Here is a 16,860-nt window from a genome sequence, read left to right as displayed (position 1 = left end):
TGTCGTACATACATTTTCATCAACTATTTCAGCTTGTGATGAAGATGCTCCTAACCCTGGGCCAAGATCAAAGTTTTCAACTTCTATTGATTTTGAGGGACAAAGGTTACCAATGCTTACTAAGGCTTCCTCCTCTTTTTTTATATTGATTTGTACAGCAGATTCTTCTTCCCTACCAGGATGCTCAGACGATGGAATGGCTGAAGCAAACTCCCCTTCAGATTGCTTGTCTTGAACAGTCTCATCTAGTGCAGGAAGGAGGAGCATTTCCATGGGAGGAACAAAAGCGTGCTCAGTGAGGACACTCTCTTCCCCTAAGGCAGTGATGATGTAATGACCTCTCTTAGGTTCATCTTCTGCCACTTTGGAGTCTGGTAGCTCTGCACATTCCGGGGAATCAAAATGTGCCATGTTGTCTTGAGTGGGGAAGAGAAGAGTCTCCATTGGAGGAAAGAAAGAGGTTTGGTTCACTTCTTCTAAAAAGTTCACTGTGAGAGAGTGTATTGCAGATGACTCCTCGGGGAGACCTGGACTAGGATCCTGAAACATCTCCAGGATAGGTTTCTCACCTTCAGATTTATCAGGGAAAACTCTTGCGTACATTCTTTTATTCAGTGTTTCATGAGATTCATTGGGACCTGGACAGTTCGATTCTTCTTTTTCTTGATCTTCTGGCTCACTATCGCTGGCACTGGCAGGACTGTCAACGCCACTCCCATCATCTGAGTCTGCTTCTCTATTGTTTTTTGAGGACTTAACTGCAGCATCCAACTTTGGAATACTGTCACGTCTTTCACTACCCTCACATCCTTTACGACGTGGTGCTGATAATGTCCCAACAACGTAAGTGCGCCGTCCATACGTCATGGTCTTGTGAGTTGTTTCATCCTCACTGTCACTGGAAGATTCTGAAACCACTGCCTGGGTGCGTGTGAGCTTCTGCATCGGAATGGGTCTCTCCTCGGTGCCCTGAAGCGGCAGTTTCTGCTCGTTTTGCATCGCCCAGCGCGACTGGTTGCCATCACTCATCCCTTCAAATTTCTTAAAGAATTCGGGTGCTGTTTTCCCGCCTTTTGGAGAAAAGACCTTGGGTGAAGTTCCGCCATTCCTCGGAGAGTCTGGTCCCCGCCCATCGGACAGCCTCAGCCTTCCGAGAGATAACTTTCTTAATCTGGGAGGACGGAGAGGCACATCTACCTCTTCATCCTCTGATAACTCTGGAATAGTGTGGAGCTTGGTCATGTGACTTTGGGCTGGCCTCATGAACTTTGATCTTGGCTTCTTACCTGGTAAATCAATTTCGTCTTCATCTGTGGTAACGTCAGACTCTGATTGGGATTCGTCACTATCAGAGGTTGAGATGGGACTCTTAGTGGGGCTTGGAGAGAGAGGAATAATCAAGGGCCGAGTGCCCTTGATGGGACCGATGTGCATGTCATCATCAGAGTCTGATTCACAACTACTCTCTTGCCCCATCTCTGTGGTCACTGTCATCAATGGCAGCGCTGTAACTATCTTATTTGTACTATCCCCCTTGCTCACGACGATATTTACACTCTTCTGATTTATTTCAGTACCATGTGTTGGTGGTTTCCAGGACACTGCAGATATTTCCTGCTCCTCACTCACTTTATCATCTAAGGATGAATCCAAAGTAGTTTCTTCGATCTGTCCAATACAAGATAAATTCGAATGAACCTCAAGAACATGCTCCTCAGCTGCAGGTGTTTCTTGGACCTGAGAAGATTTGTTAATGAGTATGTCTGCATCAAAAGTGCCATGTGTCTCTTCACGTGAATCCTGACATAAGTTATTCAAAGGAGTGCTGGCGGAAAGAAGGCCTCTTCTCGTCATCTCGTCATTATTAACATGTACAGGCTTATCACCTTGTGACATAAGCTGAAAGATACTGGACTTCTCTTGCAAAATGTTACGGGTTTCCTTTAGATCATTTTCCTTTTGCAAATCAATAACTTCATCATTTAGGATGTCAGTGACTTCTTCGGCCTCCTTCATGATGCTGGCTGTGTCCTGCACAATGTGTATAGTCTCCTTTTTCATTATGATGACTTTTTCTTCCTGAACAAGGTCCACAGCATCCTTCTCCTGCATGTGGATTGTTTCCTGCACAAGGTCCACAGCATCCTCCTTCTGAATGTCAGTTGTTTCCTGCACAGGATCCACAGCATTCTCCTCTTGTGTGTGAGTTGTTTCTTGCAAAAGGGCCACAGCATCTTCCTCCTGCGTGTTGGTTGTTTCCTGCACGGGAGCCACAGCATCCTCCTCCTGCATGTACGGTATTTCCTGCACAGGGGCCACAGCATCCTTCTTCTGACTGTCGGTTATTTCCTGCACAGCAGCCGCAGCATCCTCCTCTTGAATGGCAGGTTTTTCTTGCATAAGAACCACAACATCCGCCTCCTGCGTGTTAGTTATTTCCTGCGTAGGGGCTACAGCATCTACTTCCTGTGTGTTCATTATTTCCTGCACAGGAGCCACATCATCCTCCTTCTGCATATCAGTTGTTTCCTGCACAAGGTCCAAAGTATCCACCTTCTGCATGTTGGTTGTTTCCTGCACAGAGGCCACAACATCCTCCTCCTGCATATTGGTCATTTCCTGCACAAGCGCCACAGTATCCTCCTTCTGAATATCGGTTGTTTCCTGAACGAGGTCCACAGCATTTGTCTCTTGTATGTCAGTTGTTTTCTGCACAAGGTCCACAACATCCGCCTCCTGCATGTTGGTGATCACCTTTTGCATAAGGTCCGTGGCCTCCTCCCTCTGGATATCTATGGTCTCCTGCACAATATCTACAGTGTCCTCTTTCAGGATGTCAGTGGCCTCTCCCTGCAGAGGCACAACGGTCTTTTCTTCCGAGATGTCAGTGGTCTCTTTCTTCATGAGATCAATAATGTCTTCTGTAAGACTGTTCTTAGTTTCTTGGTTACCCACAATGTCCTCTTTGGAAAAACTACTTGTAATTTCTTCGAGAAGTTCGGTATTAGTGTCCACACATATCACTTCTTCATGACTCGATAAATTTGATGCGTGCTGGAAGGAGAAACCAACCAGTCGTTCCTCATTACATTTTGCTGCAGCACATGCAACAGCGCTAACATCATCTGGTAATCTCACCAGAATGTTCGTTTTGGATTCGTGGTCTTCACCTGTCTCAGAACAGGAAACATCATCTAAGTATCTGTCCTTGCCGACTTCATCAGTAGAATGAAGTCTTTGATGTTCCATGGACAGAGGAGCTGCTACAGCAGTCTCTGTCATTGATAGAGTATATTGGAGAGCTGATGGAGCACATTCACTGGGAGCGAGAGGCCCAGCAAGAGGCTGTCGTCTAAAGGAGTCAGGAGGGAGGTCTGGAATTTCTTCAGGAGTGAGGTCAGGAAGTAATGGCCCGACTGAGGCATGTTCAGAAGCCGTCTCATAAGTGAGGCTTGTTAGGGTGTCGCTGGCTTCTTGAGAAGTATCCTGTAAAACTGAGTGTACGACTTCACTGAGGGCCAGAGATTTGGGCGGCTGCACATAATGAACAGATTCAGGTAAACTTTGAGTTGTGTCATTCTGACCCAAAACACTCGATGAATCATGCTGTTCCCCTGCTTCATTGACTGAGTCGTTTGTGTCAAGAGGAGGTAGAGAATCATCCTCGGGGGATACCGACTGGGGGACACTCTCAGTGAAAAACATACTAAGTGGTGACGGTGACCGAGAACGAAGGTAATCAGAGATAGCTGTGAACATGAGCCAGGGTGAGCCTCGATGCTCCTCCAGGTTCTCGACGCAGTGATCAAAGGGACTGAGGGGAGACTCGGCATCGAGTGGTAAAGGTGCGACTAACTCAGGCTCTGAACTTGGATTGCTGCTGTAATCTAGAGCCATGAGTTCAGGTTCGTCTTGAGAATCGTCCTCCAGGAAGAAAGGCGGTTTAAGTGTTGGGATATTGAGCTCTAGTTCCTTAGTCTCGGATGCTTCCTCTTTGGTATCTCCCACAGTAACACGTTGATTAGAAAGAAACTCTAACGCTACGTCATCCTGAAGAGATACGTACGTATTGGCGTCTACATTTGTGTCATAAAGGGCCACTTCATCGCTCTCTGAGGTGGTGGTGGCGGTAGCTATTTCGTCAGAATCCTGCTGTTCGCTCTCTGAGGTGGGAGGACGAATTACAAGTCCGGGAATGGCAAAGCAGGATGTCGTACTTCCCGCTGGATTGAGAGACACGACTGGTGAGAAGAGACTTGTCGAAACTGTAACTCCATTAGTTTTTGCTTGTTTCACCTCGATATCTTCCAAAACATTTGCGGATGTCTCTGGTTCTTCCAGAACACTTAAAAGCGTTTTGGGTTCTCCTAGGGCGTTAGTTGTCTCTGGGCCTCCTACGGGATCTATTAATGCCTCTAGTACTGGATTAACCTTTCGTTCTTCTCTCAGAGGATCCTTTGATGTCTCTGATTCTGTTGATATGTCTGGTTCCTTCAGAAGATTTGATGGTATCCCTGATTCTTTGGAAAGTTCTGCCGATATTTCTTTTCTCCAAGAAGGTCTATTGGTATTTCTGGTCCTCCAAAAAGATTTGTTGGCGTCTCTAGTTTTCCAAGATGATCTGTTGGTGTCTCTGGTTCTCCAAGAAGGTCTGTTGGCGTCTCTGGTTCTCCAAGAAAGTCTATTGGCATCTCTGGTTCCCCCAGAAGATCTGTTGTAGTCTCTGGTTCTCCCAGAAGGCCTGTTGGTGTCTCTGGTTCTCCCACAAGGTCTGTTGGTGTCTCTGGTTCTCCCACAAGGTCTGTTGGTGTCTCTGGTTCTCCCAGAAGGTCTGTTGGTGTCTCTGGTTCTCCCACAAGGTCTGTTGGTGTCTCTGGTTCTCCCACAAGGTCTGTTGGTGTCTCTGGTTCTCCCAGAAGGCCTGTTGGTGTCTCTGGTTCTCCCACAAGGTCTGTTAGTATCTCTGGTTCTCCCAGAAGGTCTGTTGGTGTCTCTGGTTCTCCCTGAAAGTCTGTTGGTGTCTCTGGTTCTCCCAGAAGATCTATTGTAGTCTCTGGTTCTCCCAGAAGATCTGTTGGTGCCTCTGGTTCTCCCAGAAGGTCTGTTGGTGTCTCTGGTTCTTCAAGAAGGTCTGTTGGTGCCTCTGGTTCTCCCAGAAGGTCTGTTGGTGCCTCTGGTTCTCCCAGAAGGTCTGTTGGTGTCTCTGGTTCTTCAAGAAGGTCTGTTGGTGTCTCTGGTTCTTCAAGAAGATCTGTTGGTGCCTCTGGTTCTCCCAGAAGGTCTGTTGGTGTCTCTGGTTCTTCAAGAAAGTCTGTTGGTGTCTCTGGTTCTCCCAGAAGGTCTGTTGGTGTCTCTGGTTCTTCAAGAAGGTCTGTTGGTGTCTCTGGTTCTCCCAGAAGGTCTGTTGGTGTCTCTGGTTCTTCAAGAAGGTCTGTTGGTGTCTCTGGTTCTCCCAGAAGGTCTGTTGGTGTCTCTGGTTCTTCAAGAAGGTCTGTTGGTGTCTCTGGTTCTTCAAGAAGGTCTCTTGGTGCCTCTGGTTCTTCAAGAAGGTCTGTTGGTGTCTCTGGTTCTTCAAGAAGGTCTCTTGGTGCCTCTGGTTCTTCCAGAAGGTCTGTTGGTGTCTCTGGTTCTTCAAGAAGGTCTGTTGGTGTCTCTGGTTCTTCAAGAAGATCTGTTGGTGCCTCTGGTTCTTCAAGAAGGTCTCTTGGTGCCTCTGGTTCTCCCAGAAGGTCTGTTGGTGTCTCTGGTTCTTCAAGAAGGTCTGTTGGTGTCACTGGTTCTTCAAGAAGGTCTGTTGGTGTCTCTGGTTCTTCAAGAAGGTCTGTTGGTGTCTCTGGTTCTTCAAGGTCTGTTGGTGTCTCTGGTTCTTCAAGAAGGTCTGTTGGTGTCACTGGTTCTTCAAGAAGGTCTGTTGGTGTCTCTGGTTCTTCAAGAAGGTCTGTTGGTGTCTCTGGTTCTTCAAGAAGGTCTGTTGGTGTCACTGGTTCTCCCAGAAGGTCTGTTGGTGTCTCTGGTTCTCCCAGAAGGTCTGTTGGTGTCTCTGGTTCTTCAAGAAGGTCTGTTGGTGTCTCTGGTTCTTCAAGAAGGTCTGTTGGTGTCTCTGGTTCTCCCAGAAGGTCTGTTGGTGTCTCTGGTTCTCCCAGAAGGTCTGTTGGTGTCTCTGGTTCTCCCAGAAGGTCTGTTGGTGTCTCTGCTCCTCCAAGAAGGTATGTTGTCTCCACAGGTTCTCCCAAAAGACATGTTGGTGTCTCATTTTCTTCAAGGAGGTCTTTTGATGTCTCTGGTTCTCCCAAAAGGTCTGTTTTTGTCTCTAGTTCTCTCAGAAGGTCTGTTGATGTCTTTGGTTCTTCCAGAATGTCTGTTGGTGTCTTTGGTTGTTCCAGAAGGTCTGTTGATGTCTCTGGTTCTCCCAGAAGGTCTGTTTTTGTCTCTGGTTCTCCCAGAAGGTCTGTTGGTGTCTCTGGTTGTTCCAGAAGAAGGTCTGTTGGTGTCTCTGGTTCTCCCAGAAGGTCTGTTGGTGTCTCTGGTTCTTCAAGAAGGTCTGTTTTTGTCTCTGGTTCTTCCAGAAGGTCTGTTGGTGTCTCTGGTTGTTCCAGAAGAAGGTCTGTTGGTGTCTCTGGTTCTCCCAGAAGGTCTGTTGGTGTCTCTGGTTCTTCAAGAAGGTCTGTTGGTGTCTCTGGTTCTTCAAGAAGGTCTGTTTTTGTCTCTGGTTCTCCCAGAAGGTCTGTTGGTGTCTTTGGTTGTTCCAGAAGGTCTGTTGGTGTCTCTGGTTCTCCCAGAAGGTCTGTTTTTGTCTCTGATTCTCCCAGAAGGTCTGTTGGTGTCTCTGGTTCTCCCAGAAGGTCTGTTTTGGTCTCTGGTTCTCCAAGAAGGTCTGTTTTTGTCTCTGGTTTTCCAATAAGGTCTGTTGGTGTCTGTTTTTCTTCAAGGAGGTCTGTTGATGTCTCTGGTTCTCTAAGGTCTGTTGACATCTGTGGTTCTCCAAGAAGGTCTTTTGGTGTTTCTTGTTCTCCAAGAAGGTTTGTTGATGTCTCTGATACTTGTATAGGATTTAATGGTATCTCTGTATTTACTAAACTTTCAAGATTCTGTGATTCTGTTATACTGTCCGAAGAAATTTGTGGGTCTGTGGGAGAGTGTAACGAAAGCATTGGTTTTCCCATCTTCGGAGTTCTTGAAGTCTGAAAGTTAGTCTCTTGCTGTGTTAGTTTCTCAATTGTCATCATATCTTCAATTGATTCTTCAGAAAATATGCATGGTTCTTTTGTATATTTCGGACATTCGTACATTTCAGTAACGATTTCTGACGTTCCCTCTTTCCTAAGATTCTCTGACCAAGAAAGGGAGTCATCGTCCATGCTGTAGAATACAGAGGCTCCAAGTTTCGTTAATGCTGTGCGATGTCCTTTAGGTCGGCTGTTATGATTTGTGTCTTTGCTCTCCGTCAGGTCCTCTAGAGCGTCCTCAAAAACTGGTCGGGAGTCCTCATCATTGTCTGAGTCTTCTGTCAAGCTTTGCTGGGGTAAATCATATTCTATAGAGGCCGCAACTTTCTCAGATAAATCTTCACTATGCTGTCTCAACTCCAAAGCTGTTATATCAACTATGTTTTGAGTTACTTTCAACATTAATTCTAGTGAGGGTTCAGTAATATCTTGTTCTCTCGGACATTCCATGATTCCTTCTGATTCTTGAGGCTGTTCAAAACATTCCTCTGGTTCTTGCCGTTGTTCAACAGGTTCTTTTTGTTTCCGCAGCTGTTCTTTCTGTTCCTGCAGCTCTTCAACATGTTCCTCCTGTTCTTGTAGTTGTTCAACAGGTTCTTCCTGCTTCTGCAGCTGTTCAACAGGTTCTTCCTGCTTCTGCAGCTGTTCAACAGGTTCTTCCTGTTCCTGCAGCTGTTCAACAGGTTCTTCCTGCTTCTGCAGCTGTTCAACAGGTTCTTCCTGTTCCTGCAGCTGTTCAACAGGTTCTTCCTGCTTCTGCAGCTGTTCAACAGGTTCTTCCTGTTCCTGCAGCTGTTCAACAGGTTCTTCCTGCTTCTGCAGCTGTTCAACAGGTTCTTCCTGTTCCTGCAGCTGTTCAACAGGTTCTTCCTGCTTCTGCAACTGTTCAACAGGTTCTTCCTGTTCCTGCAGCTGTTCAACAGGTTTTTCATGCTCTTGCAGCTGTTCAACAGGTTCTTCCTGTTCCTGCAGCTGTTCGACTGGTTTTTCATGTTCTTGCAGCTTTTCAACAAGTTCTTCCTGTTCCTGCAGCTGTTCAACAGGTTTTTCATGCTCTTGCAGCTGTTCAACAGGTTCTTCCTGTTCCTGCAGCTGTTCAACAGGTTTTTTCTGTTCCTCCAACTGTTCAACAGTTTCTTCCCATTCATACAGCTGTTCAACAGGTTCTTCCTTTTCCTGCAGCTGTTCAACAAGTTCTTCCTGTTCCTGCAGCTGTTCAACTAGTTTTTCCTGTTCCTGCAGCTGTTCGACAGGTTTTTCATGTTCTTGCAGTTGTTCAACAGGTTCTTCCTGTTCCTGCAGCTGTTCAACATGTTCTTCCTGTTTCTGCAGCTGTTCAACAGGTTTTTCATGTTCTTGCAGCTGTTCAACAGGTTCTTCCTCTTCCTGCAGCTGTTCAACATGTTCTTCCTGTTCCTGCAGCTGTTCAACTAGTTTTTCCTGTTCCTGCAGCTGTTCAACAGGTTTTTCATGTTCTTGCAGCTGTTCAACAGGTTCTTCCTCTTCCTGCAGCTGTTCAACATGTTCTTCCTGTTTCTGCAGCTGTTCAATAGGTTTTTCATGTTCTTGCAGCTGTTCAACAGGTTCTTTCTTTTCCTGCAGCTGTTCAACAAGTTCTTCCTGTTCCTGCAGCTGTTCAACTAGTTTTTCCTGTTCCTGCAGCTGTTCAACAGGTTTTTCATGTTCTTGCAGCTGTTCAACAGGTTCTTCCTGTTCCTGCAGCTGTTCAACATGTTCTTCCTGTTTCTGCAGCTGTTCAACAGGTTTTTCATGTTTTTGCAGCTGTTCAACAGGTTCTTCCTCTTCCTGCAGCTGTTCAACATGTTCTTCCTGTTTCTGCAGCTGTTCAATAGGTTTTTCATGTTCTTGCAGCTGTTCAACAGGTTCTTCCTGTTTCTGCAGCTGTTCAACAGGTTTTTCATGTTCTTGCAGCTGTTCAACAGGTTTTTCATGTTCTTGCAGCTGTTCAACAGGTTTTTCATGTTCTTGCAGCTGTTCAACAGGTTCTTTCTCTTCCTGCAGCTGTTCAACATGTTCTTCCTGTTCCTGCAGCTGTTCAACATGTTCTTCCTGTTTCTGCAGCTGTTCAACAGGTTTTTCATGTTCTTGCAGCTGTTCAACAGGTTTTTCCTCTTCCTGCAGCTGTTCAATATGTTCTTCCTGTTCCTGCAGCTGTTCAACATGTTCTTCCTGTTTCTGCAACTGTGCAACGGGTTCTTCCTGTTCCTGCAGCTGTTCAACAGATTCTTCCCATTTCTGCAGGTGTTCAACAGGTTCTTTTGATTCCTGCAGCTGCTCTAAATGTTCATCCCCTTCCTGCAGCTGTTCAACAAGGTCTTCCTGTTCCTGCAGCTTGTCAACAAGTTCTTCTAGTTCCTGCAGCTGTTCAACAGATCCCTCATGTTCCTGCAGCTGTTTAACAAGTTCGTCCTGTTTCTGCAGCTTATCAACACGTTCTTCTAGTTCCTGCAGTTGTTCAACAGGTTCTTCCTGTTTCTGCAACTGTTCTAAAGATTTTTCAGGTTCTAGGGGTTCTTCTTGTCGCTGCAGCTCTCCATCATGTTCTTCCTGTTCCTGCAGCTGTTCAACAGGTTCTTCCTGTTCCTGCAGCTGATAAGCAAGTTCTTCCTGTTTCTGCAGCTGTTCAACAGGCTCTCTTTGTTCTTGAAGCTGTTCAACAAGTTCTTTCTGTTCCTGGTGCTGTTTTAAAGGTTCTCTTTGTTCTTGAAGGTGTTCAACAGGTTCTTCCTGTTCCTGCAGTGGTTTTAAAGGTTCTTGCTGTTCATGCAGCTGTTCAACAGGTTCTTCCTGTTCTTGCAGCTGTTCAACAGATTCTTTCTTTTTCTGTAGTTTTTCTATAACATCTGCTGATTCGTGCAGCTTTTCTTCTGGTACTTTCAACTGCTTATTGACTTCTGATTCATGCAATGGCCCATCGTATTTTTGAAGCTCTTCGATACTTATTTGTGATTCTTGCAGTAGTTCATTGTTTTCTGGTTCCTGCAATTCTCTCATCAGCGCTTGTGGTTTTTGCTGACGTTCACAAGCTTGTTGTAAATGTTCCCCATATTTCTGTAGCTGCTCCACAGGTTCATTCTTCTGTATAACAGGTTCTGCTACATATTCAACATATTCTTTCTGTTCTTGGATTTTTTTATAAGCTTCTGCTTCTTGCCGGTATTCTTTTGATTCAGACAGACAGATAAGAGATTCTATTCCTGTTAGTTTCTCTTCTTCAAGTGATGAAGCAACAATCTTGCCATGGCGAGGTGGCTTTTGAAGGTTGTGGGGGAGGTCCACGTCGTCAGGGGGGATAATCGGATAGTGTCGATTGAGACGTTCCACCGACTCTTGCATCTCTTTGATATCTTTCTCCATGGTCTCCAGAGCAGCCACAAGCTTGTAGGATTTCTTCTGAAGCTCTCCTTCCACGGGCTGCAGATTCTGCACAGTTTGATCTTGTCGATAAGATGTTGAGACTCCATTATCTTCTTTTTGTGTTTCTAAGACAAATTCAAGTGAAATAGAAATCTCACTTCCCTGATCCACCTCTGATTTAAACTGAGCTCCATCACTTGTTTCAGCTTGGAGCTGTTTCACATTATCATGTTCCTCATGTGATACAAAATATTTGAGGGTCTCTGCGGTGTCTTTTTGCTGCTTGATGTCATCTTCAGACATTGAAGGGTGTGTATCCCTTAACTTATTAAACATTTCTTCTTTCTCTTCACAATGTGCCTGGGGAAAATCATTCTTCCTATCAAGAGGTGGTGAGGATATCGGACTACCGCTGACAATGTACCGTGTTGTTTTGTGAGGAAGGAATCTCTTGGTGGAGGTGGTGCAAGGTTGTTCAAAGACTGACCTAAGCCGCGACACCCGCCGCTCAGTTTCTAGCACAATCATGGCAGGCCGCACGTAGGTGCTGTAGGGAATACGGTCACTTCTGGTAGTCATTTTTATTTTATCTTGCAAGGACTTCTGCATCGAGATATACATATTCTTTCCTTTGGAAATGGCGGGACGTATTTTGCCTTTGTCTTCATCTTCTTTGACTTCTTGCGTCACCGTGTCACAAGGTACGTTTTCGCCTGAGCTGCCAGACTTTGCGTCAACTCGAAACTGATTTAGAACATCCATGTCAGGGGATATCCTGGGCAAATCTCCAATGACAGCCTTAGGTTTCTCTCTCCCACTGCGACTCTCCCCTTCTTCCTCTGTTTCATTGGTAGAATCTTCAGTAACATGAGCTTTCTGGTTGTCATTCAAAGCTACAGGTTGTTCAGTATTTTCCCTCTGAGACACTTCCCTGCAGGAGCCACCTTTACTGCGAGCAGGCGTCTCTTCTCTCTGCAGGAATGATATTTCATTTATAGACTTCGATTCAAATAACGTCCTAAACTTTGAGACCGAACCCTTGACGATGCGCTGTGGTTCAGGTGAAGCAAGAGTCGAGATCTCTGGTGGAAGTTTCTCCTCCAAAGACGAGAATGGCATCTCTTCTGTAGTGATATGACTTCTGGTGGCAGGTAAAGAAGCGCCATTCCCTGATATCTCCTCCTTGGGTGAATCGAGAGACGTTAGTGAGGTCTGCTCTTCGGAAAATTTGAGGAGATCTTTAAGTATGAGGCATTTCTCTTGTATAGCGAGACTTCTTTGAGGCCTAATCTTATCCATCCCTGCGTCCTGTGCACTATTGTTACTCGAGAACCCTGCTGCGAAGATGGCAACGTTCTTCTCAGATGGAGATTCAAAAGAACTCTTAAGGACTCCACTATGCTCTAGATGTGAAGAATGCAAGACCAGTTGCTGCAGCTCAGCAATGGCATCCGGCAGTTCTTTTGTCTGTGCCAATGCTTCACGCTGAGGCACACTATCCACAGTGTCTGGGGCTTGCTGAAGTTCCATTGTTTGTGGTAAATTTGTCTTTTGTAGTGAAGTTATTGAATTGGGTAATTCTACAGTAATGTTTTGTAGTCGTTGTGTTGCATGTGACTCATTCGTTATTCCTGTGAATTCTTGCGTTATGTGTTCCGTCGTTTGTTCTACGATCTGCCTAAACTGTTCTTCAATCATTTGTTCATGTTCTGATTCCGTTATTTGTTCAAACAGTTCTTCTATTATATCCCCTGGTTCTGTTATTTGTTGGGATTCCTTGTCTGTTATATGTTCACATTCTTCTGCTACTTCTTCTGCTTCCGTTAAGTGTTCAGGTTTATCTATTCGGTGTTCAGTTTCCTCTATAACCAGTTCAAGTTCTGTTAACAGTCCATGTTCATCTTTTACCTGTTGAGGCTCTTCTGCCACCTGTTCAACATCTGTTACCTGTGCCGGTTCTTCTAATGACTGTTCAAGTTCTTCTGTTACCTGTACAGGTTCTTCTGTTACTTGTACAGGTTCTTCTGTTACCTGTACAGGTTCTTCTGTTACCTGTACAGGTTCTTCTGTTACTTGTACAGGTTCTTCTGTTACCTGTACAGGTTCTTCTGTTATTTGTACAGGTTCTTCTGTTACTTGTACAGGTTCTTCTGTTACTTGTACAGGTTCTTCTGTTACTTGTACAGGTTCTTCTGTTACTTGTACAGGTTCTTCTGTTACCTGTACAGGTTCTTCTGTTACCTGTACAGGTTCTTCTGTTACCTGTACAGGTTCTTCTGTTACCTGTACAGGTTCTTCTGTTACTTGTACAGGTTCTTCTGTTACCTGTACAGGTTCTTCTGTTACCTGTACAGGTTCTTCTGTTACCTGTACAGGTTCTTCTGTTACCTGTACAGGTTCTTCTGTTACTTGTACAGGTTCTTCTGTTACATGTACAGGTTCTTCTGTTACCTGTACAGGTTCTTCTGTTACTTGTACAGGTTCTTCTGTTACCTGTACAGGTTCTTCTGTTACCTGTACAGGTTCTTCTGTTACCTGTACAGGTTCTTCTGTTACCTGTACAGGTTCTTCTGTTACCTGTACAGGTTCTTCTGTTACCTGTACAGGTTCTTCTGTTACTTGTACAGGTTCTTCTGTTACCTGTACAGGTTCTTCTGTTACCTGTACAGGTTCTTCTGTTACTTGTACAGGTTCTTCTGTTACCTGTACAGGTTTTTCTGTTACTTGTACAGGTTCTTCTGTTACCTGTACAGGTTTTTCTGTTACTTGTACAGGTTCTCCTGTTACTTGTACAGGTTCTTCTATTACCTGTACAGGTTCTTCTGTTACTTGTACAGGTTCTTCTGTTACCTGTACAGGTTCTTTTCTTATCTGTTCTGGTTCATCTGTTATTTGATCAGGCTCCTCGGTTAATTCTTCAAGTTTTTGTATAACATGTTCAGATTCCTCTGTTACATGTTCAGGTTCTATCATCTGTTCATGTTGCTTTATCACCTCCTCAGATTCTTTTTCTGTTATCTGTTCGGTTTCTTGTCCTGTTATCTGTTCGGGTTCGTCTGTTGTCTGTGTATGTTCTTCTATCAGCTCTTCATACTCTCCTGTTAATTGTACAGATTCTTGTGATAAATATGTAGGTTCGCCTTCAGTCTTCAGAGTGCTATTGGTTACCTGCTGCGGCTCAGTGATCTGTGCAAGAAGACCTGCAGGTGAGGCTTCCTCCATTTTTTCTTGTGAATCTTGCAGTGACCATAACTGATTTTTGCGCGTGGGGACTTCAGTGCTAAATTGTGAGCTGTCTATGATCTGCGGATTGTCATATTTATTTTCGTCTTCTGCAGCTTCAAGGTCATTGTTACCCTCCAGAGGCTGAAGCAGCATGAAGACGTCTTGCAGTGGCTGGAGTCCTTTATTTGATTCATCCGTAATATCCAAATCTCCCGGCCACCTTGAGACCAGACCTTCCGCCGTGCTCGCCGCTGCCTCCCATTCCTCGCCATCATCACCATCAGAGACGTCACCTTGACATGAAGTTTTGTCTTCTGTATCAAAATAATCCTCGTATCTCTTCTGTAGTTCTTCGGTGATGTCTTCAACCATTGAGTTGGGCTCCGTCACTTCGTCGATGGTATGCAAGTAGTTCATGATACAGGAATCTTGGTCTAACTCGGGTAGTAGCTGGCTGCCGTTGTCATCAGAGACTCTCTCTGCCAGCTCGTCCTCCTGCGGCACCACCACCACTTCAGGGATGATCAGAGTCACAGGAGAGAGGGAATCTTCAAAAGTATTTGTTTCAAATTCTGAGACATCTGTAAGCTTCACCTCTTCTCCGTCATGTTCTATGCCAACCACATGGTCACCGCTCCCTTCTCTCATGAGCACTGCCCCCCATTCGTCTACCAGAGGTTCTAGAACTTCATCGTTTCCAATACTATTTCGCTCTTCCTCCTCATCTGACGACAAGTCGTGAGAGTGAGAGGACTCGGAGGTGTCACTTACACTGTAACCAAGGATTCGCGAGGCGACCCGCACCGCATTGAGTGCCTCCTTCCTGGGGCTGTGCTCGATGATGAAGTCACACATGTTCATGATTATGGTACAGATGTGGTCATAGTCCTTTGCTACTAATCTGAATGCTCCTTTTAGCCTCTTACGCCGCCTCCTGCGAGATTTACGGTCTACATTTCTCTTGGACTTAGATAATTGACGTAAAACAGCAGGATGACTATTGTTTACTTCCGTCGCTGGCGTGGAAGTTACTTCTGTTATCATATGTGCTGCCTCTTCCGCTGCTGTTGTTACTGTTATAGACGCTGCTTCTTCTACTGCCGAGAAAGCCGCTTCAATCACTGGTGCTGCTGCGTGTGTGGTGGTCGCTACCTCAAGTGGTTCTTGTGTAAGGCTGCCTGTGGCTTGTGGTGACTCTGCTTGAGGCTCGCAGTTTTCCGTGGAAGAAATCGGGAAGTCGCTTGTCTCCCTGTGGTGCTCGTAGCATTCAGGATCCATTAATATATCTACTGGTGTAAGTTCTGCCTTGTTTGTGGCTATCAATATTTCAGGACCATTAGAACTCTGTGGCGTGGCCTCAAGCGTGGGCATCTCTGACGCCACCTCCTCTGCTGCCTCTCTAACCACTCTCTCATTACCATTTCCAATATTTTCCTCAAGAGATGAGTTGTGGTCACAATTTCCTTCTTGTACAGATTCCTCTTCCTCCTTCGTCTTTTCCTCAATGGGCCCAACTGAGACGCCAACTTCCCATGGTAAGGAGAGGCGCCGGGAAGGAGGGGATAAGGCATCCCGAGAAGTGAAGTCATCCAGGTCCAGACTGTCCGCGGACTTCCTCATGTACTGGAGTGCCTGAAAGTCACAAGAAAGATTTGTTGTAAGTGTAAATAAATGGAGCCATAATGTCAACAAAAGAAATTATTTACGACCGAGTTCTCAACGCATCTTATAAGTCCCATTAAAAACTTGACATTTTTTTTGCGGCTGTTGATTAAGAGGCTACAGATCACTTATATGCTGCCGTCAGCCTGTGCATCGAGAAGCACCAGGAGGCGGGGGATGGCAAGAGTCCCTACACGCTTCACTTTAAGGAAGAATCCTTCCTGAGCCACCTCAGGCAAAGGATGCAAGCCTCCATGAGATAAGCCAGCAAGCCGACCACAAAGCCTCCAGGAGCAGGTCCACAGGCGTTATAGGCTCAAGATACAAAAGTGAAAACAACAAAACAAAAATTAATAGACAGATAGAATAATAATTATATATATATATATATATATATATATATATATATATATATATATATATATATATATATATATATATATATATATATATATATATATATATATATATATATATATATATATATATATATATATATATATATATATATATATATATATATATATATATATATATATATATATATATATATATATATATATATATATATATATATATATATATATATATATATATATATATATATATATATATATATATATATATATATATATATATATATATATATATATATATATATATATATATATATATATATATATATATATATATATATATACATATATATATATATATATATATATATATATATATATATATATATATATATATATATATATATATATATATATATGAAAGGGTAAGAGAATAATACTATGTTGCAAGATGGAGCAAGGAGAGGAGCGAATGGATGGTGGGATTCAGACTGCAACTGACCTCACGGGTCCTGGAGGAGCGGTCGATGCACTCAGAGCCCCGTAGCACCACGTGGCGATCACCAATGTGCAACACTCGCCGCACCACTCGGCGCCGCAGGATGCTGAGAAACCTGCAACACAACATGCATGAAGACACACGATCAAAGCCACGGTGGATTACAGGACAGGCTACGAACCAATCCGTAGCTTCCTCATATTGATTGGACGGAGCCTCATAACAGATACCGTCACAGCAACCATGTCATCTACAACATGCAACTCTTAACCACCACTAGCACCTCTACTGTCAACAGTCAGCACGCACTGTCAAACTCAACCAATTTTTGGCTAATACCTGCGCGCCCCAGCCTGTTCCCTGCTCGTCAAGGGGAACTCCTTGTCAGCGGGCACTAACATACCCTCGTATTCTGATTCGGAGTCACTATCCCAGGCGTGTCGAATAAGTTGCCACTTGCGGGCAGGTGAGGAGTGCTGGGGGTAAGGGAGGAAAGAGCAGTGGATGAGACACA

At 44.6% G+C, this 16,860-nt stretch overlaps 1 protein-coding gene across 1 annotated transcript; it reads right to left on the bottom strand.

Moving 5' to 3' along the window:
• Window positions 1-3,754: 3,754 nt before the first annotated feature.
• LOC123510018 (titin-like) lies at window positions 3,755-15,241 on the bottom strand. The gene has a single exon (XM_045264709.1). The coding sequence runs from the start codon at window positions 15,198-15,200 to the stop codon at window positions 4,494-4,496; it is 10,707 nt and encodes a 3,568-aa protein (XP_045120644.1). The 5' UTR covers window positions 15,201-15,241; the 3' UTR covers window positions 3,755-4,493.
• Window positions 15,242-16,860: the final 1,619 nt, after the last annotated feature.

Source organism: Portunus trituberculatus, chromosome 28 (genome assembly GCF_017591435.1).
Source record: "Portunus trituberculatus isolate SZX2019 chromosome 28, ASM1759143v1, whole genome shotgun sequence".
Classification (NCBI taxonomy): domain Eukaryota; kingdom Metazoa; phylum Arthropoda; class Malacostraca; order Decapoda; family Portunidae; genus Portunus; species Portunus trituberculatus.
Note: the sequence above shows the minus strand (reverse complement) of the source record. Positions and strands in the feature narration are given on the sequence as shown.

Bases quoted from the DNA above. Each gene is read 5' to 3' on its own strand.
- LOC123510018 (XM_045264709.1), bottom strand. From the start codon at position 15,200: ATGCCCACGCTTGAGGCCACGCCACAGAGTTCTAATGGTCCTGAAATA.